The sequence below is a fragment of the Oryx dammah genome, unplaced genomic scaffold (assembly GCF_014754425.2).
Source record: "Oryx dammah isolate SB20612 unplaced genomic scaffold, SCBI_Odam_1.1 HiC_scaffold_27, whole genome shotgun sequence".
NCBI lineage: Eukaryota > Metazoa > Chordata > Mammalia > Artiodactyla > Bovidae > Oryx > Oryx dammah.
Genome location: NW_024070211.1, coordinates 127,107,730 through 127,134,048, shown reverse-complemented (window position 1 = coordinate 127,134,048; position 26,319 = coordinate 127,107,730). Strand labels below are relative to the sequence as shown.

General features: G+C 36.8%; 1 protein-coding gene across 1 annotated transcript in view; it reads left to right on the top strand.

Annotated features, from left to right (window-relative positions):
• TFPI (tissue factor pathway inhibitor) overlaps nt 1–26,319 on the top strand; it is an 86,603-nt gene that overhangs the window by 31,422 nt on the left and 28,862 nt on the right. Inside the window, exons 2-3 of the mRNA XM_040227778.1 lie at nt 10,490–10,624; nt 16,923–17,120. Of these exons, the coding sequence (XP_040083712.1) occupies nt 10,516–10,624; nt 16,923–17,120 (307 nt within the window). The 5' untranslated portion in view covers nt 10,490–10,515. The remainder of the gene's footprint in view (nt 1–10,489; nt 10,625–16,922; nt 17,121–26,319) is intronic.

Sequence of the window (26,319 nt, the reverse complement as noted above, 5' to 3'; positions counted from 1 at the left end):
ATTTTCAGCTGAAAATACTACTTATAACAGGTAAATTAAAAACATAAGAAAAGCAATAGGAAACTGTTAGAATCTCAACAGGACTTTTTTCTTCCTCCCTTTACTATAGATTTATGCCTATGTTTCCTTTCTTCATTCATTATCCTTGGTATTAGGGTTCTGTAAATTCAGCCAAAATGAGAAACAATTGAGAAAACACAAAGGTTAGAGATAAAAACTGGCTCCAGGTTTTAGTGGGCAGCCCCCCAGGGATCAGCCAAACTGAGTGGACAGAAGCACTAAACACCAAGAAGATAATGACATTAGCCACTGCTAAGTAGAAAATTGGAATTACTTTTCAAGTTATAGTTTTTATATTTTTCTGGTTGTCATATTTTGTCTCCCTGTCTTTTCATTAGTACACTGCAAATAAATAAGCAGCAAAAATGAAATTTCTTTCAGACATGGCCAAGTACTCATTGGCTTAATTTTAAGAGTAAAATTTTTAGAAAGGAGAAGTTCAATGATATGTGATAAAGAAAATCTAAACTAAAAAGTTTAAATTTTATAAGAATTGTGATGATAATATATATGTAAACATGTGATTCTTTCCAGATAAATTTATAAGATGAGAAAATAACAAGACTGTACCCAAAACTAATGATAGAATAGAATAATAACTGCCTCCATGTTATTATATACTTTTCCCAAAAAGATGTAGTGAAAATTTAATGCAGCCCCTCCAGCTTACTATGTTCTTCCATTCTTTGTGGGCTATTTGCACTTTGACTCTTGCCACAAGTTCTCATCCATTACCCATTACCATTTCCTTCGAGATGTGCTCGGCCAGTCACCAAAACCAAATTGCCAACATATTTCTAGCTCCAAAAGACTTGAATTCTTACAAAAACATTCACTTTAGATTAAGATTTGTATGTCTAACCTTTCAACTATCATCAGTCAGTTCAGTCGCTCAATCGTGTGTGACTCTTTGCGACCCCATGGACTACAGTGCCCCAGGCCTCCCTGTCCATCACCAGCAACCAAAGTATACTCAACTAATGTCCATCGAGTTGGTGATGCCATCCAACCATCTTATCCTCTGTTTTCCCATTCTTCTCCCACCCTCAATCTTTTCCAGCATCAGGGTCTTTTCAAATGAGTCAGCTCTTCACATCAGGTGGCTAAAGTATTGGGGTTACAGCTTCAGCATCAGTCCTTCCAATGAATATTCGGGACTGATATCCTTTAGGATGGATTGGTTGGAACTTCTTGAAGCCCAAGGCACACTCAAGAGTCTCCTCCAACACCACAGTTCAAAAGCATCAATTCTTCTGTGCTCAGCTTTCTTTATAGTCCAACTCTCGCATCCATACATGACTCCCGGGAAAACCTTAGCCTTGTCCAGATGGACCTTTGTTTACAAAGTAACGTCTCTGCTTTTTAATATGCTGTCTAGGTTGGTCATCTTTTCTTCCAAGGAGCAAGCGTTTTATAATATCATGGCTGCAGTCACCATCTGCAGTGATTTTGGAATTTTGGAGCCCCCCAAAATAGTCTGTCACTGTTTCCATTGTTTCTGCATCTATTTGCCATGAAACGATGAGACCAGATGCTATGACCTTCATTTTCTGAATATTGAGCTTTAAGCCAACATTTTCACTCTCCTCTTTCAGTTTCATTAAGAGGGTCTTTAGTTCTTCTTCACTTTCTCCCCTTTGGTTGGTGTCATCTGCATGTTTGAGGTTATTGATATTTCTCCCGGCAATCTTGATTCGAGCTTGTGCTTCCTCCAGCCCAGCATTTCTCATGATGTACTCTGCATATAAGTTAAATAAGCAGGGTGACAATATACAGCCTTGACATACTCCTTTTCTTATTTGGAACAAGTCTGTTGATTCATGTTCAGTTCTCACTGTTGCTTCCTGATCTGCATGCAGATTTCTCAGGAGGGAGGTCAGGTGGTCTGGTATTCCTATCTCTTTAAGAATTCTCCAAGGTTTGTTGTGATCCACACAGTCAAAGGCTTTGACATAAGCAATAAAGCAGAAATAGATGTTTTTCTGGAATTCTCTTACATTTTTGATGATCCAGCGGTTGTTGGCAATTTGATCTCTGGTTCCTCTGCCTTTTCTAAGTCCAGCTTGAACATTTGGAAGTTCACCATTCACATACTGTTGAAGCCTGACTTGGAGAACTTTGAGCATTACTTTACTAGCGTGTAAGATGAGTACAACTTTGTGGTAGTTTGAGCATTCTTTGGCATTGCCTTTCTTTGGGATTGGAATGAAAACTGACCTTTTCCAGTCCTTTGGCCAAGACCGAGTTTTCCAAACTTGCTGGCATATTGAATGCAGCACTTTAACAGCATAATCTTTAGGATTTGAAATAGCTCAACTGGAATTCCGTCACCTCCACCAGCTTTGTTGTTAGTGATGCTTCCCAAGGCCCACTTGACTTCACATTCCAAGATGTCTGGCTCTAGATTAGTGATCACATGATTGTGATTATCTGGGTTGTGGAGATGTTTTTTGTACAGTTCTATGTATTCTTCCCACCTCTTCTTAATATCTTCTGTTTCTGTTAGGTCCACACAGTTTCTGTCCTTTATTGTGCCCATCTTTGCATGAAAATTTTCCTTGGTATCTCTAATTTTCTTGAAGAGATTTCTAGTCTTTCCCATTTTATTGTTTTCCTCTATTTCTTTGTATTGATCACTAAGGAAGGCTTTCTTATCTCTCCTTGCTATTCTTGGGAACTCTGCATTCAGATGGGTATATTTTTCCTTTTCTCCTTTGCCTTTTACTTCTCTTCTTTTCACAGCAATTTATAAGGCCTCGTCAGACAACCATTTTGCCTTTTTGCACTTCTTTTTCTTGGGGATGCTCTTGATCACTACCTCCTGTACAATGTCATGAACCTCCATCCATAGTTCTTCAGGCACTCTGTCTATCAGATCTAATCCCTTGAATCTATTTGTCATTTCCACTGTATAATCATAAGGAATTTGATTTAGGTCATACCTGAATGGTCTAGTCGTTTTCCCTACTTTCTTCAATTTAAGTCTGAATTTGGCAATAAGGAGTTCATGATCTGAGCCACAGTCAGCTCCCAGTCTTGTTTTTGCTGACTGTTTAGAGCTTCTTATCTTTGGCTGCAAAGAGTATCATCAATCTGATTTCGGTATTGACCATCTGGTGATGTCCATGTGTAGAGTCTTCTCTTGTTTTGTTGGAAGAGGGTGTTTGCTATTACCGGTGTGTTCTCTTGGGAAATCTCTATTAGCTTTTTCCCTGCTTTATTCTGTACTCCAAGGCCAAATTTGCCTGTTACTCCAATATTTCTTGACTTCCTACTTTTGCAATTCAGTCTACTGTAATGACAAGGATATATTTTTTGGGTGTTAGTCTAAAAGGTCTTGTAGGTCTTCATAGAACCATTCAACTTCAGCTTTTTCAGCATTCCTGATTGGGGTATAGACTTGGATACCTATGATATTGAATGGTTTGCCTTGGAAAAGAACAGAGATCATTCTGTCACTTTTGCGATTGCATCCAAGTACTGCATTTCGGACTCTTTTGTTGACCATGATGGCTACTCCATTCCTTCTCAGGGATTCCTGCCCACAGTAGTAGATATAATGGTCATCTGAGTTAAATTCACCTGTTCCACTCCATTTTAGTTCTCTGATCCCTAAAATGTCGATGTTCACTCTTTCCATCTCTTGTTTGACCACTTCCAATTTGCCTTGATTCATGAACCTAACATTCCAGGTTCCTATGCAATATTGCTCTTTACAGAATTGGACTTTACTTCCATCAGTGGTCACATCCACAACTGGGTGTTGTTTTTGCTTTGGCTGCATCTCTTCATTCCTTCTGGAGTTATTTCTCCACTGATCTCCAGTAGCAATTTGGGCACCTACAGACCTGGGGAATTCATATCTCAGTGTCCTTTTTCCTTTTCATACTGTTCATGGGGTTCTGAAGGTAATAATACTGAAGTGGTTTGCCATTCCCTTCTCCAGAAGAAGAAGGGAGAAGAAGCTCAAGAATCAACAGCTTCTCATTTTGTCAGAACTCTCCATCATGACAGCTACCATTCCTAATCAAATTAGAACAAAAACGTCTCTCAGTTTGGGCCTAAGGTCTTTACAAATCAGTGCTGTATTTTCAATTTTTTAGACTTTCAAAGAGTCTGAGATGATATTTTCAGTAAAGAATAAGGTCCACTAATATTGTCCTTCCATTTTTACAGTATACTCAAAATGATGGCAAGGATTACTTAGAATGATTATGATAGCTGACATCTGGAATTAGTTATTCTAATGACGCTTCCATTTAATCCACACACCCTATTAAATAGGTTTTAGTAAAATACCCAGTCTATAAATTAGTAAATAGAGAGAAAGTAATGATAAACATATTGTCAACTTTACATAATTAGTTAATCATACAACTGGTGTTTGATGCTTTATAGTCTGTGCTGGGTTACTAGAGCTGCCATGAACAAACTATGACAAAGTGGGTGGCTTAAACAACAGAAATGTATTTTCTCACTGTTCTGGAGGCAATAGAGTTTGAGATCAAGGTGTCACTTGCATTGATTTCTTCTAAGGCCTCTCTCCTTGGTTTATTTATAGTCAGTCTTTCTCAGTGTGTCTGTGTTCTCATCTTTTTTTTGTAAAGACACCAGTCATATTGAATTAGGACCCACTGCAAGGACCTCATTTATCCTTAATTATCTCTTCAAAAACCTTATATCTCCAAATACAGTCACATTCTGAGGCACTAACGGGTTAAGATATCAACATATGAATGTGGAGAGGACACAACTCTACTCATATTACAGAGCTGGCAAAGAACTTATGTCCATAATATATAAAGAACTCCTACAACTCAATAATGAAGAGACAAAAAAAAAAAAACTCAAGTTATGTGGACAGTAACAGAAGAACTGGTAGTTGTTACTTTTAAAATATGATACTCAAAGAAGGTCTCTTGGAGAGAGGATACCTGACAAGTGTTCTGACTAAAAGGACAGAGTCTTTTATTCTGGAATCTTATAGAAGAGTATTTCCACAACAAGAAATAACAAATTTAAAGTACTAAATCTAGAATGAGTACAGTTTACTCAAGAATCAACAGCTTCAGTTGAGCCAAAGGATTAGTAGGCAGTTTCCATAAAGTCAAGTGATTAAAAAAAAAAAAAATACTGACAGGAGATAAAGTTGAAAGAGGAGCTGGGAATGACTTATTAGACTCCTTTTCCCTTGTTGAAATGATCTTACCTCATGATGTTGGGAATACTGCAAAACATTTCCCAGCTTCTGCTTTGTGTCTTTAACTGCCCTTAATATTGTTCCACTTAGAAAACAATCTCAAATGTAATCTGTCCCAACAAAATTTGTCCCTAGTATGCACACTGATCAATACTTACATTAATTTACTAAGTTGTATGACTAGCACAACAGTTCACCCAGGATTTAATTGAATCCTCTGTCCGCATTCTGTATATTCAATGACTGTATATTCAGTTTTATCAATAGTAATTCAAGATATCTGCCCTTTTATCTTTAATTCCACTGATAACCCTCTGTTCATTATTTCAATCTGATTTGCAACATTCTAGCTGTTAATTCCAATTATAATTTTGTCCTCTCAACATCTCTCCATTTTTGTGGATTTTGTTAGTAGAAAAATCATATAATTTTTTTAAATGTTTTTCTGGTTTATAAAATCCGATTTTTTTTTTCTGTAGCATTATCTCTCAAGATATTTTCTAAAAATATTTTATGGGAAAATAGATATTTGACATGTAAATTTAGAAATGCAGTTCTGTATCTCCCATAGAGAATACCATTGCACATTACCATATTAAGTGTTTGTTAAAAGTCCTATAGTTGAGAAACCTATATAAAAAGTTAAACAGATATAAATATATATTAGCCAATGAAACTCTTTTTAATGTAACAACTAATAACATTCTTGCTTAACTGGTATTCTAAGAACATACCTTGACTAAAATGATAAAATAGATGCTACAAATTATCATTAAAGAGACTATAAAATATATGTTATGCCATATAGCTATGTTATTCTGCAAAGTAAGTAAAATGTGTTACTTCAAATGCATAAATTCTAGAAATGAAATGGAAATTAAAGACAATCTATTTCAAGTCCTGCATTTTATGAATCAGGTTCATAAACATAAATTTATTTCCAAAGATTACTTAGATTGCTGGCAGTGCTGAACTTAGAATTTCTAGTTTATTGCCCACTATATAAATACTATTTTTATTCAAGGTAAATAATTACATTTATTGTCCACTACTATGTGCCTAGTATATGCAAAGATATTCTCACAATTTATCTTGGCACTTAACATTACTTATGTATAGAATTCAATTGGTTGAGCATAAATTCCGTAAGGGTCAAGGCTTTCTCTAGTTTTTTGAATATCCCTTAGTGTCTAACATATACAACTAGTCACTGACTCAACACATATATGCAATATACTCTTGCTTAAACAACTTCTGATGTCAGATTACAAATTAAATGGGATTTATTAAGAGTGAAGATCCTATTCCTGGTTCACAACTGATGCCTTCTTGCTGTGACTTTACATGATGGAAGGTACAAGGGACCTCTGTGTGATCTCTTTATAAAAACACTAATCCCTTCCATCATGACCTAATTACCTCTGAAATGCTTCCTAATACCAAAACTTATGAGAGTTAGAATTCTACATCAAGATTTGGGAAAACACAGTCAGACCATAGCATAATCAAACCAACAATTGAATGTTCACGTCCTAACCAACATTTTGTATTATCAATTTTTATTTATTTTAGTTGTTGTATCCCCCACAATAGTGCTAATTTGTATTTTTTGATGAGTAATAATGTTGAGCAACTTCTACTCTGCTTATTGGCTATATATATATATAATCTATTGAAAAGTTCCTATACAGTCTTGTTTTGCTGATGTTTTCTTTTATTTTAGATTTAAGGGTTCATTAACAAAAGAAACCACTTATCACACACAATAATTTTTATATTTAATAGATTATTTGACTTAATTTCAGTATGTATGCACGCTAAGTTGCTTCAGTCATGTCTAACTCTTTGTAACCCTATGGACAGTAGCCTGCCAGGCTCCTCTGTTGATGGGATTCTCCTGGCAAGAATAGTGGAGTGGGTTGCCATGCCATTCAGATCTTCCTGACCCAAGGATGAGACTTGTATCTCTTATATCTCCTTCATTGGCAGCAGGTTCTTTACCACTAATGCCACCTGGGAAGCCCAACTTAATTTCAGTATACAATTATTAAAAGATGAAATGTAGAGACAATAGAGAAAAATAAAAGCACATACATCCTCAAATTCCTCCATCCAATATCCAGATTTGAACCGTGCTGGGAAGTCCCTTCTTCACACTAATCTGGAGTCCCAGCTGGGAAAAGGTCCCAGGCAGTGCATCCACCCCACTGGCAAGACTTCAAATTGCTGTTTGAGGGGGTTGCAATGGCTTGTACCCCAGGGCACAACCTGATACTGTCACCAGTTTGCACGTAAAAATGCAGCTCTGGTATAACTTTAACTTTTACAATGCTGTTTCTCTCACCTTATAAGTCATAAGACTTCTTAGGCCTGGGGGTAGAGGAGACAGGGAGGAGCTGGCCAGGCCATGGGGGTTTAAAAGATTCCAAGACCCACTCCATTTCTTATCTAAAGTGCTACCTGACTTGCTGTGCTTGCCAGCAGGCTCAGAATGCAGGCAGTGTGCAGGCAGGTCAGAAGCAGGTCAGAGGCCTGATATTGCTGTCCTGCTTCTGAAGCCTGAATTAGACTTCCTCCATTTTAATTTCTTTAACAAATCTTTAATCCATTTTTAATTGCATATTTATTTGTAGCTCTTTATACATTTTCAATATATAATCTTAAGATATATGAATTTCAAATACTTCCTCACAACTTGCCTTTTCAATATCTTTATGATATTTCCTTTGATGAACAGAATTTCTTATGAAATACAGTTATCAGTATTTTATTGTATTTAATTGGTGCAGTCTATATCCTGATTCAAAAATACTTGCCAACTTCATCATAAATATATTCTCCTGTGTTTTTTCTCCAAGCATTTATTATGTTTTACCTTTCACATTTAGATGGTTGAATTCTCTTGAGTCAATTTTTGTGTAGGATACTAGATTGGGTAATACATATTTTTAAAAGGGCCAGCTATTAAGACAGTAGAGTACAGAAAGGTACAAGGATGTGTAAGAAGTGAGTCAATCAATACACAGCTTAAGTTTGGGTCTGTTATTTATCTTGTCACTTTTCAATGTAGTGCATCTTGAAATTTAAAAAATAAGTAAATTACAATAACATATAATTAATTCAGTTCTCTCTGATCACCACAAATTGCAATTTTATGAATGTTATAACATGTTGTACTATTTCTTTTCAGTGGTACACCCAAATCAGTCTTCTACATTGCTCTTAGAAATTGTATTATCTAATGCTTTTGGTCACTTTTCAGAAGCAATATTATGGAGAAAAAAGAGCACTGAACTAGCAGTTTGTTCACTTGAATTTAAGATCTGTATCAGTCATTTATTAGCTATGGCTTGTTAAATAGCATACTCATAGTTTTTTCTGTTCAACTCCTATTTTTTCTGGAAGCAATAACCCACTTCTGAGAGCTACACCTATCCACTCCACCCTTAAACTCAGATATTTACATTAATATTTGCAGTGTTTTGACATATTCGTATTTCCTGACCCTTTTATAGAATCCACCAGATATGTGCTAATCTCCTGTAGCTTTTGACCTCAAGCATATTGGTTCAGCGGTGGGACACTTCCCTATCATTTCTGTGCTCAAGCTTTGTGAACCTAGTCCAGGAAGAACGTGTTTTGACTAGGCCCTCCTTATGCAAATTCCTTCATGTCATGTTTTCTTATATCAGCAGTTCTAAGTCCAAAAATTCAAGCAACCATCGATCAGGTAGTACTATAGCATTTACTATTGAAAAAAATCCACATATAAGTGAACCCACATAGTTCAAATCCATATTGGTCAAAGGTCAATGGTGCATATGTATATTTGCGCATGCATTTAAATAAAAATATATATGGATTCAAGTACTTCATGATATGATTTAGAAGGTATATAGTACTGCTACCAAATATAATTTTAAAATGTGTTAATATTTGCAGTGTCGTGAGAAAATAGATTACCCATTTCACTGGTACTTTTAATGAAGTTTAATGCAAATTGTCATTTATCACTTTACTTATTATTTAAGACTACACTTTAATGATGTATACTGTAGCTGTGATCCACTATAGACATAAACGAAATACTCTCTAAATTGTTTCTGATGGAGTATCAGTTCCTGCATTTGTGAACACGTACTGATAACATTGCTCTTTCCTTCCTGATTCTGGTGGCAGCAGCGACTGAGAATGTGCATGCCTTCTCTTCTTTTTTCTGCCCATGCTGCATGAACATTACACATTTCCTTCCACTTTTGAATACAAAGGAAAAATAGGCTTTACGTGTGCTTTTCTATTATTTTTTGCTATGGATCTTTAAATAATTTTGAAACAGGAAGTCTCACTCTTCTCCTGAAATCTGTTTCCTATAGGTTGTAATTGTGTTGATTTATCACTTAAAGTCACTTTTCTGTGAAACTCTTTTGCATGAGATAACTCCCTAAATTGATGGAGAAAAATCGGGGCAAACAACTAGCTATAATGTTAAGGCATTTCTTTTTTCAACAGTTCTGTTTGCAATCTCATAGAAAATCTGGTTAGGAAATTGTATAAAAACAGAAACATATTTTAAAGGAAACAAAGATGAACATTTGGAGAAGGCAATGGCACCCCACTCCAGGACTCTTGCCTGGAAAATCCCATGAACGGAGGAGCCTGGTAGGCTGCAGTCCATGGGGTCGCACAGAGTTGGACACGACTGAAGTGACTTAGCAGCAGCAGCAAGATGAACATTTGGAAATGTACTTCTGTTTTGAACATCATAGTAAAGGGAAAGAGGAATCAGTAATTGAAAGTTTTATTCAAGAAATAATAGAAAATTTCAAATAAAATTAGTTCTGACTCAGAAAAGAATAGTTATGAAAAAGATGTGGCAAATAGAATTGCATATGAAAATGGATCTTAATACACACTTAGTCATGTTGATTAGCATTACCCACGTCTCAATTATTGCTATTTAAGTGTGTATTCTCAAGACTGAAATATGACCTGTGTGTTTGAACATTATTAGCTATACGCACTGAAAGTATGTGTGTCTACAATACTGAATGCTAATACACATGTTTTAAATATGATTTATGGAATTTGTGAACAGAGATGTATGAGAATACACATTAACTGTCATAGAATGTAATAAATGTCAAAGGTATGCTTAAATTTACTACTAAATTGTCTATAAATCCACATCAACTCTCTATTCATTCAGTATATCTATGTTTTATATTTCAGACATCTCTGAAATCTTCATTAACATAATGAAGAAAGAACAGATTTTGGGGGTTTCTGTATGTCTGCTGCTTAGCTGTGCCTCTGCCCCTCTTGATGCTGTTCCTGTGGAAGGTGAAGAATATACAAACATTACAGGTAAAATGTTAGAAGTATTCATCCTTTTAATCCAAAAATTAATATATTTTTCTTCATCTTGAAGAAAAAGAAGTTTTATTGAAATGATACTTTTCCAAAACCTTAGTACAAAAAAAAGTCACTTTAGGGAAGAAGATCTCTCATTTATCAGATAGTATATTAAACCCTGAAGTATCTCTGGAAAATTGCAAGTAAAAAAATGATATAGATACAGCTCTCTATGAACTTTGATGTCACCTTTGACTGGGGAAATTGTGAGACGGAAAAGGAAACAGCAGGCATTGAAGGTTTCAGTTTTTCTCTCCTTCCCATCTTCATATTCCTCAAACAAGAACTTCTCAGATGAGACCAGTGTGAGAATACAGCCAAGCTGGATACCACGAGATGGGGATAATAGAAGCTAGTTCTACTCCCATAAAGTTCTGTGCTTAAAAATAAAATACAGTTGACTCTTGAGCAATGCAGGAGTTGGTGCACCATCAGTGAAGTAAAGCATCCACGTGTAACTTATATTCAGCCCTCTGTATCCACAGTCCCTCTATGTCTGGTGTTCTGCATGCCGATTCAGCCAACCACAGATCACGCACTACTGCAGTATTGACTGTTGAAAAAAAACTCTGTATAAGCGGACCCACGCAGACCAAACCCGTGTTGTTCAAGGGTCAACTGTTCTAACAATAAAGGAGTAGAACAAGGAGGAGACTGTGTAGTGATCATTATTACAGACTCACTTCTTTCTTAAAAGTACTATTTTGTGACAAATTAGTAAATTATTGATAGAAACGTCAACTCGTTAATACTGAGAGACTGAACAAAATGAAAGCTTCTATTCATATGTGTGTTTGTGATGTACAAACGATTTCCATAAATACCTTTTTATTTCATCTCTTACAGCTCTTTAGTGTGATTTTGTTCAGTGTACTTCCCTTTGATCCAGATTGAATAAATACATCTTATGTGTCTGAAACTCTGGTAGATGCTAGGGAAGACCTGATGACTGAGACTGGGTTCTCCAAAATGTCATGATTTCACAAGGAAGATAGGTTATTTCAGTACAGTGTAGTAAGTGAAATGATAGAGGCATGCATAGGGTGCTGCTGTTGATACAAAGAAGAGGGGGTCTCATTTATACTTGGCTGTCTGAGAGCTTGGCCCGGGGAAGTCCAGATGTATATGCTACATCATTTCAGCCTGCACCCAAGAATCACACACTGGGAGCAGATTTGAAGGTCTGGACCCATAGATTGGACACCACCCACCCAAGAAAGCCTAGCCTACAGCAGCCCCAGCTGACTGGTAGATGAGAAGCAAACCCAGCTGGGATCAAAAGTGTCAGTCACATCCTATCCATGTGTGAAAAGTAGAGGTTTATTGTTATATGCCACTAGAAAAAAATATATTCTTGAGAAATTTTCCTAAAGATGGAATGTTATTTGATAAAGTTAAAAACCATTATGTGTCTTATCAAAGTAGGAATGTCATCACTATGAGATGAGATCTAATCCTTCATTCTGCTCATTTCTCAAAAAAGGGATGGCTAAAATTTTAATATTCTGGAGGGAGGTAGAGAAGGAATATGGAGATTAAAGTAAATCCTAATAGGAGAAAAGCAGGCAATCCCATTTTAGGAAATGGGAGGAGAAAGAGCCCATGTTTTCCCAGTATTCACCTAGTCCAAGAAGTTCTCTCAATTAGGCTGAGAAAGTGAATGCCAGTTAATCAAGAGGTTCCTGAAGTTGTTGCTACCGCCACAGTCAGCCAAGAAAACAGAATTAACCCATCAATGTTTAAACCCAAGTTTAAAATCTCTGGGTAAATACAGACCAAATCCAGCTGGATAAGGAAAAACCTTGATTGTAAAGCCAGATGTGAAGACCACTTAGCTGACTGGCTGCACAGACTTATGCAGTTTTGTTTTTGTTTTGTTTTCAATTAATCTTGTGTTAGCATGATCCTTTGTCTGTCTTTGGGCTTCCCTGGTAGCTCAGCTGGTAAAGAATCCACCTGCAATTCCAGAGACCCTGGTTCGATTCCTGGACCAGGAAGTTCCCCTGGAGAAGGGATAGGCTATCCATTCCAGTATTCTTGGGCTTCCCTGGTGGCTCAGCTGGTAAAGAATCCACCTGCAATGTGGGAGACCTGGGTTCGATCCCTGGATTGGGAAGATCCCCTGGAGGAGGGCATGGCAACCCACTCCAGTATTCTTTCCTGGAGAATCCCCATGGACAGAGGAGCCTGCTGGGCTAGAGTCCATGGGATCCTAAAGCGTTGGACACAACTGAGTGATTAAACACAGTGTCTGTCTCAATTTAATTTTGGAGATATCATCTATTACATTATGCATGGTCATGCCATCATTTTACAGAAGTTCAGTGAAATAATGTACTAGTATTTTATTGAAAAACATTATGAGAGTTTATGTTATGACTTCTGTCATAAGTCAATAGTAGACATTTTAAAATTAAGTCAACCAGCAGGGAGGATGAAATAGAGAAACTTCTTGATAAAACAAAAATGACCAAAAATTATGGTGAAAACTTTCTTTAAAAAAAAAAATGCCTTTGGACTAGGAGAGACAAAACTATCAGGGAACATTTAGAGAAAAGCAAGTATATTTCATAACACTCAGAATCAGATGGGCCTAAGTATGCATTTGTAGTTTGTCACATGGCAGCTTTGCAAAATTAGATGAGTTTATATAAACTCTCTGACTCCCAGTATCCTAATCTATAAATAAGTGATGTAAATAACTACAGTCAGATGGCTGTTATATAAATTGCATAAAAGCAGCTGGCACATTTCCTAGCACAGAGAAGGCAGAGTACATGTCTGTGTTCTGTCTTTCCAGAGAAACCAGTCTTTTAGTGAGAGAGTCAAGTAGCATGTAGACTCCCAGGCAGTAAGTTACCTTAAAGCTCTAGGTTTCCAGACAAATCCCAGGAGGAGGAGGACTCTAATAACCAAGGACTTGACACGTCCCCAAATATTACCCTGAGCCCTCCCCCTCAATACCCCAGGACCGAGGGGAGGAAGAGTGAAATTGTAATCCTCAGACTGTGAAAAATAAAATGTAAGAAATCAATTATGAACATGATTAAATATGAACCATAATTCTGTTTATTTCAATACGTCAGCTTACATTCCTGTTACATTGCCCTGCGTGTGTTTTCCAGTTGCATGGCCTTAGGTAGAGCCTTGTCACAGTCCATGCTTTCTGCAAGTCTCAGGAAGGAAAGTTACCGCTGACCCCCTCAGAGCAGCTGAAGTATCTTATTAAACATGCTCACAGCATCTTGAAGTTCTTTAATGTTTATATAAGTAAGTCTGAGTGTCTGCATGCGCTATGAAGTGGGGGCGTGGGGTGGAGGTCACTGACACTTAATCTTCTCTCACACCTGCCATGACAGCTCGGTGCCTGACATACACGATCAGCACACAGCTGTTAACTTTTGAAAAGGTTTATCTAAAGTAAAAAGTGAAAACAAGACAGACTTTCATCCAATTTTAGTACTGGCATGGCTTTGTGTTTAAAGGAGCCACGTGATCACTCCCCCAAGCAGGAATGATGTTGCTCAAATGGGAGGTCGCAAGCTCACTGCACAAAAGAATAAAGAATACTCTAATGCAGGATTTGTGTAGCAAATACCATAAAATTTGAATGGTAAAAATGAATAATTAGATAATAATTAGTAAAATATGTTAATCAAATTAATTCGTAGTGCTTTCTTTAGGAAATTGCTATAAAAGCATTACCTGCTTTCATCACTGAAACCTTTTACAATGTTCTGTGGCAGCCTGGGAGGGAGGGGAGTTTGGGCGAGAATGGATACATGTATATGTATAGGTTGAATCCCTTTGCTGTCCACCTGAAACTATCAGAACATTGTTAATTGGCCCTAATCCAATACAAAATAAAATTTTTTTAGAAAAAGGAATAACAAGAAAAAAAACTATTCTAATTTTTATAAAATAAAATTTAGAAAACTTTATTGAGTATAAATTGTAACATTCAATCTATGTTCTTGATCTAAATGTCAGTTAAGGAATCTCAGTCACACAGATCTGTGACTGTATCACTCAGTTATTAAGAAGGTGTGAGATATCTGATATAAAATTATCTGGGGATCAGATCTAAAGCCATTACTTAGAGTGTGAACCGAGAAGTTCATTTTTGCAGTATTATTTTATAATTTGCACAGAGGAGATAAAGATGCTTAATTCAGATGGTTATTGAGATTATTAAATAACATGATCGCAAAATGTCCGGCGCACAGTCATCTCCGTGAACCATTTGCGGTCTTTCCTCCCCAGACTCTGCTACTACGGCAGAGCAGTTACCTTTCGCGTGTGTGGTGCACTGCCGCCACCTGGTGGCGCGATTACTAAATAGCAGGTTGAAAATAGGCTATTATTTCTATCCTTAAAATGTAAACTAAAAATTTGGCATGATGATAAAGAACATCACATATATGAAAAGTCAAAAATATTGGCAATTATCAATGAGAAAAACCTGACAAAAATTATTATAAGAAATAGTTCCCCTACATATACAGTATATGGCCACTCAGGCAATGCTTTCCACGTTCTACAGGTGTCCTCTTTAAAGTTGCTTGTCTGAAGAACTGCTGCAATGATTTGGTGTCTGTAAAGTTCCACAATAACTGTAACTTGGGAATCAGGACCATCATATTATATGAGAAGTGCTATGCTGTGTTGTGCTGTGCTGAGTCACTCAGTTGCGTCCAACTCTTTGTTACCCCATGGGTATAGCATGCCAGGCTCCTCTGTCCATGGGGATTGATTCTCCAGGAAAGAATATTGGAGTGGGTTGCCATGCCCTCCTCCAGGGGATCTTCCCAACCCAGGGATCGAACCCAAGTTTCCCGCATTGCGGGTGGATTCTTTATCATCTGAGCCACCAGAGAAGCCCAAGAATACTGGAGTGGGTAGCCGATCCCTTCTCCAGGGGATCTTCCTGACTCGGGAATCAAACCAGGACCTCTTGCATTGTAGGCGGATTCTTTATCAACTGGGCTACCAAGGAAGCCCTAGGGATTTCTGAAATAATGGAATATACCTATACAATTCAAAATGTCAGAATACTTGTATTCTAGCTCACTGCTCAAAATTATTGACATGACTTAGGAGATCTGATTATAAGATCAGACATTTATAAAACTAGTAAGTCAAAATTTGGTCAGCCCTATCTAGAGTAGATAAACATAAAATGATGATTCAGTGACACATGGTAAACCATCTCTCAGTCAGATGCACCACATAGTGTCTTTGATGCAAAGCCTTCTAACCTCTCACAACTTTCTAACAGCTTGGAATGTCAAGTATAAAATTATCAGTCTTCAAGTAAACATAGGAATATAAATAGCATTCACAATTATATAAAAATATATTACTCAGGAAATGCTTTCACTTATTTTTGAATTTGAATTGACAATTGTTAACTTCAGTGATAAAGGGAAACTATATATTTTTTCATAAGTCATTTTTTGTTTATATACAGTTATATATAATACTCTAAAATGCTATTATATATTAATTTCTGTAGAAAGAAGTTCTTGTGTGTATAGTGTAAAAGAGAAAATCACTCCGTTGTGTCCAACTCTTTGGGACCCCATGGACTATACAGTCCATGGAATTCTCTAGGCCAGAATACTGGAGTGGGTAGCCTTTCCCTTTTCCAGGGGATCTTCCCAACCCAGGAATTGAACCAGGGTCTCCTGCATTGCAGGTGGGTTCTTTACCAACTGAGCTCCCAGGGAAGCCCTTGTGTGTTTACTTTAAGAAAATAAATTATTTGGAATTTACAATAAATTACATAAAATTTCATAACACACATATATGAACATAGATACCCTGTTAATTTTTTTCATAATGCTTGGAGTCATGTGCCAGCCCTAATATTGTTGCTTTTAAAGACTTATTTTATATGTAAAAAATGATGCAACTATTGATTAGGGAGATATCTCTATGACTCAGTTACATATTGGTCAACTGGTACAAGTTTAAGCAATAATAAGAATCTATTACAAATTTCAACATTTTCCCTAGTTGGTTAATAATCAACAAAGTTTAATAAAGTTGGTAAGATCTGTCTTGTTTACTGAGTTTATATATTTATCTACCTTTTGGATAATTTTCATAGTTTCTTATATCAGCCTGTTCTATTATTGTTGTACTTTTACTTAAAATTAAAATGTATTAAAAAGGAAGTGAAAAGGAAGTAACATTATTACAGTGTTGATGAAGGATTATATGTTGTTCTTTTATTTTTACCTTGTAGATGCTGAGTTGCTTCCGTTGCGACCTGTACATTCATTTTGTGCAATGAGAGTAGATGATGGCCCATGCAAAGCAATGATAAAGAGATTTTTTTTCAATATTCACACTCAACAATGTGAAGAATTTATTTATGGAGGATGTGAAGGAAATCAGAATCGATTTGAAACTCTGGAAGAGTGCAAACAAAAATGTACAAGAGGTAGGTTTTTGGAGACACTATCATCCAGAAACTTTTCAGGTTATTCGATCTAATCATAGATTTGATCATTTTAGAAAAAAAAAAATTTTAACTGTTTTAACATTAGAAGGAATCTTTTTTTTTAACTTTTTCAACAATTATTGTTTTTCATTTTTTGTATCAGTTATTATAAAATACATTAAGCTTATTGTCCTATACACTTCTCCATGATGAAGAGGGAAGAAAACCCTTAAGTGTGGAGAACAGATTTTATATCTGCAATAAATTAAGTGTAATTCCATCTCTTTAGGGAGCTATGAGTTCACAAGAAATAAATCATTATTCACAGTGATAAATCACTGTGACTTTCCTTTTTCAACACGATGATGTCATAGTTGTTTCCATATCAAGATAATGAATTAATCCATTTTGTGGTTCTCAGTAGTTAGTAATTAGAATATTATAGAAATATATATATATATATATATAAGAGTTAAATCCTTCTCTTTGGAACCTTGGAATAATGTAGAAAATGTTATCTCCAGTGGCTTATTAAGACCTTACTGAACCTGACTTTTCTTTTCATATTTTACTAAATTATAAGTATTAAAAGCACATCACCTTCTGTTATTAAACTTAATTTAATGCTTTTATTCTTTTAATTATATTAAAACTTTTTAAATTCTACAAATTACAATGTTTTATGTGGTTTTCTCTCTTTAGACTAAATTCTGAACAATTACTTGTCCAATTTTATCTCAACGTTATTCTTCTGAATTGAGAGCTACTTGAGAGAGAGAAAATCCTGAGTTAGCCTTATTTCCTTAGTTTCTAGACCCAGATTTCTGCCTTGCGTGTTCTTAGAGTTGAAGTACTGTGTAAGTCTATAGAGGGTTTCTTTACTGAACACTGGGGTCTTGTTTTTTGCAAAGCAGGTGGCTTAGCATTTTCACACTGATAATGCTTTCCCAAACTGCTCTTGCAAAGCAGCCTTGGCATCATGACTCTCTTGGCTTGTGGGAAGAATCTCAGTGTGGTGAAAAGAAAGAGCCTTTCTCCCCTATGATTGTTGTATGCTCCTGAGCTGACAGAAAAGAAATGATGTGGATGTATTTCTTTATTTCAGAGCACTTATTTCCCTCTTCTTCTCTGTAGATGTGCTGGAAAATGTTGCTAACACAGATTAGGCAGTTCGGTGTTTCTCTCTACCCTGTACGTTTGGTTTTGTGATTGCCTGGTCATTTTCCATCCATCACAGATTTCTATACCTTTTCCTCTTCCATACCTGCCAAGTATCCTTTTGTATTGAATATCACTCAAATTCAGTACCTTGGCTAGAGGTCAGGTTGCCTCATTCTTTGTAATCTTCACTTTCTCATGTAGCAGCCTACTTATTTTCATCAACAGGCCTTTTTTCCAGAAACACATATCTATTTAGCTTTTATAATTTAAAAATCTCTTATTTCACCATTGTGACAAGTTACCTTTTTCTTCAGAAATTAATCAAATATAATAATTTTGTTCTTCAGTGAGTGTCCTGTTGTAATATTTTTTCAAATACCATAGTAATATAATTATAATAGTTATATTACTATTATATACTATATATTACTATTATATACTATAACTATAATAGTTATATTACTATATAATAGCTAATTACTACCATAGTAATATAACTATATGTCCTATGCCCCCATCTCCTTATTATTTCTTCAAATGTCATTGACATTATTGCTTGAATATCTGAGTATTTTATATAATAAGCTACAGTTAAGAATATAGCTGACATATAGAAAAAGAATTACTAAATTTTAAAGACATTACCTAAGGAGAATATTCCATCTTCAGCTATGATGGAGTAACTGGAGCTGAATTTCTCTCCTAATGTAAATAACTAAAAACTGGGGGAAAAAATGTGTGAAGTAATTTTTTTACAGACAGTGATCAAAATGCAGTACATGTTCGTGATCTCTGAGAGGAGGGAAACAACTGAGGTGAGGTTTCCAGTCTCCCCAGTGTTCTGCATGAAGGTACTTCTGCAAAAAAGCAAAATGGCTGTCTGAGGAGGCCTTACAAATAGCTGTGAAAAGAAGGGAAGTGAAAGCAAAGGAAAAAAGAAAAGGTATACCCATTTGAACGCAGAGTTCCAAAGAATAGCAAGGAGTGATAAGAAAGCCTTCCTAAGAGATCAGTGCAAGCAAATAGAGGAAAACAATAGAATGGGAAAGACTAGAGGTCTCTTCAAGAAAATCAGAGATGCCAAGGGAACATTTCATGCAAAGATGGGCACAATAAAGGGCAGAAATGGTATGGACCTAACAGAAGCAGAAGATACTAAGAAGAGGTGGCAAGAATACACAGAAGAACTGTACAAAAAAGATCTTCATGACCCAGATAATCACGATGGTGTGAAAACTCACCTAGAGCCAGACATCCTGGAATGTGAAGTCAAGTGGGCCTTAGGAAGCATCACTATGAACAAAGCTAGTGGAGGTGATGGAATTCCAGCTGAGTTACTTCAAATCCTAAAAGATGATGCTGTGAAAGTGCTACACTCAATATGCCAGCAAATTTGGGAAACTCAGCAGTGGCCACAGGACTGGAAAAGGTCAGTTTTCATTCCAATCCCAAAGAAAGGCAATGCCAAAGAATGCTCAAACTACCGCACAATTGCACTCATCTCACATACTAGTAAAGTAATGCTCAAAATTCTCCAAGCCAGGCTTCAGCAATACATGAACCGTGAACTTCCTGATGTTCAAGCTGGTTTTAGAAAAGGCAGAGGAACCAGAGATCAAATTCCCAACATATAATGGATCATAGAAAAACATCTATTTCTGCTTTATTGATTATGCCAAAGCCTTTGACTGTGTGGATCACAATAAACTGTGGAAAATTCTGAAAGAGATGGGAATACCAGACCACCTGACCTGCCTCTTGAGAAACCTGTATGCAGGTCAGGAAGCAACAGTTAGAAGTGGACATGGAGCAACAGACTGGTTCCAAATAGGAAAAGGAGTATGTCAAGGCTGTATATTGTCACCCTGCTTATTTAACTTAGATGCAGAGTATATCATGAGAAGCTGGAATGGAGGAAGCACAGGATAGAATTAAGAGTGCCAGGAGAAATATCAATAACCTCAGATATGCAGATGACACCACCCTTATGGCAGAAAGTGAAGAGGAACTAACGAGCCTCTTGAGGAAAGTGAAAGAGGAAAGTGAAAAAGTTGGCTTAAAGCTCAACATTCAGAAAACTAAAATCATGGCATCCAGTCCCCTCATTTCATGGCAAATAGCTGGGGAAACAGTGGAAACAATGTCAGACTTTATTTTTCTGGGCTCCAAAGTCACTGAAGAGGGTGATTGCAGCCATGAAATTAAAAGACACTTGCTCCTTGGAAGGAAAGTTATGACCAACCTAGACAGCATATTCAAAAGCAGAGACATTACTTTGCCAACAAAGGTCCATCTACTCAAGGCTATGGTTTTTCCAGTGGTCATGTATGGATGTGAGAGTTGGACTATAAAGAAATCTGAGCACCGAAGAATTGATGTTTTTGAACTGTGTTGTTGGAGAAGACTCTTGAGAGTCCCTTGGACTGCAAGGACATCCAACTAGTCCATCCTAAAGGAAATCAGTCCTGAATATTCATTGGAAGGACGGATGTTGAAGCTGAAACTTCAATACATTGGCCACCTGATGTGAAGACCTGACTCATTTGAGAAGACCCTGATGCTGGGAAAGACTTGAGGGCAGGAGGAGAAGGGGATGACTGAGGATGAGATGGTTGGATGGCATCACCGACTCAATGGACATGGGTTTGGGTGGACTCTGGGAGTTGGTGATGGACAGGGAGGCCTGGCGTGTTGGGGTTCATGGGGTCACAAAGAGTCAGACACGACTGAGCGACTGAACTGAACTGAACTTCTGGACCACAGTTAAAAGAGGGAAGTACAAGCATAGCACACTAGTCTCTCTGGTAAAGGATGTGGAGATTGGAGACTGGTAAACTGATGTGGCTAGGGTCTGAGGGACAGTATGTGAAGCAGAATGGACATACAAAGTGAAAAAGCTAAAAATTCTGGATAAGGGTCCCATTGAGTTTGTTGCTGAATAATAAAGCTGCATGTACTTGATGAAATTCCATGAACTGAGAACGTAATTAAAGAGATTTGTAAGTGGAACACCTCCCAGAGCTCCCACAATTAAGAGAAATTTTGCATTTAATTTAATACTGGAATGAAATTAGACCTAGCGTAAAAGCTACTTTACACTTGCCATAGTGAAGGTTAAACCAAGCCTTAAAAATTCGGAATTAACTACTTGCCAAAAAAGCACTTCTTTAATTGTTGTGCTCTGTCGCTCATTTGTGTCCTATAGACAGCAGCGACCAGGCTTTGCGACCCTATAGACAGCAGCACACCAGGCTTCCCTGTGTTTCACTGGCTCCCAGAGCTTGCTCAAACTCTTGTCCATCAAGTCAGTGATGCCATCTGACCATCTCATCCTCTGTAGTCCCCTTCTCCTGACTTCAATTTTTCCCAGCATCAGCTTGTTTTCCAGTGAGTCAACTCTTCACATTGGGTGGCCAGAGTATTGGAGTTTCAGCTTCAGCATCAGTCCTTCCAATGAGTGTTCAGGGCTGATTTCCTTTAGGATTGACTGATTTGATCTCCTTGCAGTCCAAGAGACTCTCAAGAGTCTGCTGCTGCTGCTGTGGCATCACAAATAAAAAGTATCAATTCTTCAGCACTCAGCCTTCTTTATGGTCAAATTCTCACATCCCTACATGACTAATTAAAAAAAAAAATACGGTTTTTGACAATATGAACCTTTGTTGGCTAAGTAATGTCTCCGCTTTTTAATATTCTGTCTAGGTTTGTCATAGCTTCTTTTCCTAGCAGCAAGTGTCTTTTAATATCATGGCAACAGTCATCTTCTGCAGTTATTTTAGAGCCCAAGAAAACAAAATCTGCCATTGTTTCCCCATCTATTTGCCATGATCTTAGTTTTTTGTATGTTGAGTCCAGTTTTTTCACTCCTCTTTCACCTTCATCATGAGGCTCTTTTAGTTCCCCTTCGCTTTCTACCATGAGGGTGGTGTCACCTGCATATCTGAGGTTATTGATATTTCTCCTAGCAATCTTGATCCCAGTTTGTGCTTCATCCAGCCCAGCATTCCACATGATGTGCTCTGCATCTAAGTTAAATAAGCAAGATGACAATATACAGCCTTGACATACTTCTTTCTCAGTTTGCAACCAGCCCGTTATTCATGCCTGGTTCTAACTGTTGCTTCTTAATCTGCATACAGGTTTCTCAGGAGGCAGTTAAGGTGGTCTGGTATTCTCACCTTTTTAAGAATTTCCCACAGTTAGAGTTTTGATCCACACAAAGGGTTTAGCACAGTCAATGAAGCAGAAGTAGATGTTTTTCTGGAATTTCCTTGCTTTTTTCTACGAATCAACTAATGTTGGCAATTTTACCTCTGGTTCCTCTGCCTTTTCTAAATTCAGCTTTACATCTGGAAGTTCTTGGTTCAGTAGAATGGAAGCCTACCTGGAAGGTTTTTGAGCATAACCTTGCTAGCATATGATATGAGTGCAATCGGGGAGTAGTTTGAATATTGTTTGGCATTGCTCTTCTTTGGTATTGAAGTGAAAACTGACCCTATCCAGTCCTATGGCCACTGCTGAGTTTTCCAAATTTGGTGAGATATTGAGTGCATCACTTTAACAGCATCATCTTTGGGGATTTGAAATAGCTCAGCTCGAATTCCATCACCTCTACTAACAGTGTTTGTAGTAATGCTTCCTAAGGCCCACTTGACTTCACGCTCCAGGATGTCTGGCTCTAAATGAATGACCACACCACTGTGGCTATCCAGATCATTAAGACCTTTTTTGTATAGCTCTTCTGTGTATTCTTTCCACCTCTTCTAAATTTCTTCTGCTCTGGTATGTCCATACCATCTCTGTCCTTTATTGTGCCCATCTTTGCTTGAAATATTCCCTTGGTGTCTCTAATTTTCTTGAAGAGATCTCTTGTCTTTCCCATTCTGTTATTTCCCTCTATTTATTTGCATTGTTCACTTAAGAAAGCTTTCTTATCTCTCCTTGCTATACTCTGGAACTCTGCATTTAGATTGGTATATCTTTCCTTTTCTCCTTTGCCTTTCTCTTCTCTCCTTTTCTCAGCTATTTTTAAGACCTCCTCAGAAAACCATTTTGCCTTCTTGAATTTCTCTTTTCTTGGGATACTTTTGATCACCACCTCCTATACAATGTTATGAACCTCCATTTATAGTTCTTCAGGCACTCTGTCTATCAGATATAATCCCTTTAATCTATTTATCACTTCCACTGTATAATCATAAGGGATTTGATTTAGGTTATACCTGAATGGCCTAGTGGTTTTCCTACTTCCTTCAATATGAACCTGAATTTTGCAATAGGGAGCTGATGATCTGAGTCACAGTCAGCTCCAAGTCTTGTTTTTACTGATTGCATAGAGCTTCTCCATCTTCGGCTGCAAAGAATATAAACAATCTCCTTTCAGTATTGACCTTTTGGTGTGTCTATGTGCAGAGTAGCCTCTTGTGTTGTTGGAGGAGGGTGTTTGCTGTGACTGACAGTAAAACATTATTTGATGGAAGACAATAAAAATATCTATATTTCTCCCTTCCCAGAATACTAAGCATTCAAAGATGAAGCAAATTTGATCCATAATTAGGAAAAAAAGTACTCAATTCTAACAGACAAAGATGACAACATTAGTCAACAAGAAATTTAAAATAGCTCTTATAAATATGGTAAAGAATTTAAAGAAAACAGGAACATAATAAGGAGAAAAATAGAATATATAAAAGTGAAGTAAATGCAGTTTTTTGGTTTTGGAATGAAAACTGACCATTTCCAGTCCTGTGGCCACTGCTGAGTTTTCCAAATCTGCTGACATATTGAGTGCATCGCTTTAACAGCATTATCTTTTAGGATTTGAAATAGCTCAGCTTGAATTCCATCACCTCTACTAACATTGTTTGTATTAATGCTTCCTAAGGACCACTTGGGAGAAGGCAATGGCACCCCACTCCAGTACTCTTGCCTGGAAAATCCCATGGACAGAGGAGCCTGGTGGGCTGCAGTCCATGGGGTCGCTAGCATGGAGAAGGAAATGGCATTGGAGAAGGAAATGGCAACCCACTCCAGTGTTCTTGCCTGGAGAATCCCAGGGACAGGCGAGTCTGGTGGGCTGCCATCTCTGGGGTCGCACAGAGTGGGACATGACTGAAGCGACTTAGAGGCAGCAGCAGCAGCAAGGACCACTTGACTTCACACTCCAGGATGTCTGAAAAGTACAATATATAAAAAAGATATCCAAGTCATCATTCTCAGTTTAGTTGTCACTCAGTCATGTCCGACTCCTTGTGACCCCATGGACCACAGCACGCCAGGCTTCCCTGTCCATCACCAACTTCCAGAGTTTACTCAAATTCATGCCCATTGAGTCGGTGATGCCATCCAACCATCTCATCCTCTGTCATCCCCTTCTCCTCCTGCCTTCCATCTTTCCCAATATCAGGGTCTTTTCAAATGAGTCAGCTCTTTGCAGCAGCTGGCCAAAGTATTGGAGTTTCAGATTCAGCATCAGTCCTTCCAATGAGCACCCAGGACTGATCTCCTTTAGGATGGGCTGGTTGGATCTCCTTGCAGTCCAAGGGACTCTCAAGAGTCTTCTCTACCACAGTTCAAAAGCATCAGTTCTTTGGTGCTCAGTTTTCTTTATAATCCAACTCTCACAGCCATACATGACTATTGGAAAAAACATAGCTTTGACTACATGGACGTTTGCTGGCAAAGTAAATGTCTCTGCTTTTTAATACGCTGTCTAGGTTTCAATGATCTCCTAAATAAAACAAATTTCAGCTTCAAAGACTTGAAATATAAGATATAAATCATATTTCTTCTTTAACTTCTATCAATTGTTTCTCTGAAAATTGTCAAGTTCTATGGTTGAATTTCTACAGTTGAGCTTCTATAGTTGAATTTCTTATAAAATAAGAATTTCACCAGATATACTTAAAGTATGTTATATATTACAGAAGATCAGTAAACTTGATGACAGAACAATAGTAACTGTTCAAGATGAAACACACCGAGTGTGAAACCAGCAAACAACAAAAAATATTGCCCAGTAACCCATGAAACACAGTCAAGGAGCTTGTCAAAATGTATAACTGGAGTTCTGGCACTTGGGACAGAAGATATACAAACAAGAAATTGGCAAAGAATTATTCACATTTTTATGATATCCACATTTCATTTGATGAAAACTTTAACTTTCAGAACCAATAGCCTTGACAAAATCAATAAAAGAATGAATACAAAGAAAAAGAAAGCCATGTCAATGAATCACATTGCTGAAAATTGTGGCTAAAAAGTAAATCATAAAAAAAATAAAAATTATACATGCCAGAACAAAGACCAAGAGAATACCAATTTCTCATGAAGAAAAAATTCACAAGAGAATAAAATGGAACATCTTCTTTAAAGAGCTAAAGGAAAAGATAAACTGCCAATTGGTAATTTAGATCTACTAAAAATACCCTTATGATGGAGATAAATAATTTTTGCAGATTATCAATATTTGAGAAAATTCATTGCTAGCAGACTTGCAATTTTAGAGGATTTAGAACAAAAACAGGAGGGTGAACGTATGAGATTACTGTTGTATGGTTCTGATACTACAGGTGAAAGTTATTTTTAGTAATATTTTAATATTTATTAAAATATTAGAATAATATTTTAATAATATTTTAATAATAAATTATTTGAAGTCAAATTGTCATGAATTAAAGATGCATATTAAAAGTCCCAGAATAGTCACTAAAAATATAAGAGATATAGCAAATTGACCAATAGTGAAGGTAAAATTGTTATTAAAATATTCAACCAATTCTAAAAAACTATCCAGAAAAACAGGAACTGAAAACAGATGTAAAGTAGAAAACAAAGACCTAAGGATTTTTATGCGATCATGATTGTAACTACATTAAATTTTAATGGTATCATCACTCAAAGAAAAGGCTTATAGTAGACAATATAAAAAAACTAATCATGAACTAACTATATGTTGTCTATAGGAAAGACATTTTGAAAATATGGACACAGAGGTTAAAAGTTAAAAGATGAAAAAAGATAGACCCTGCAAGCA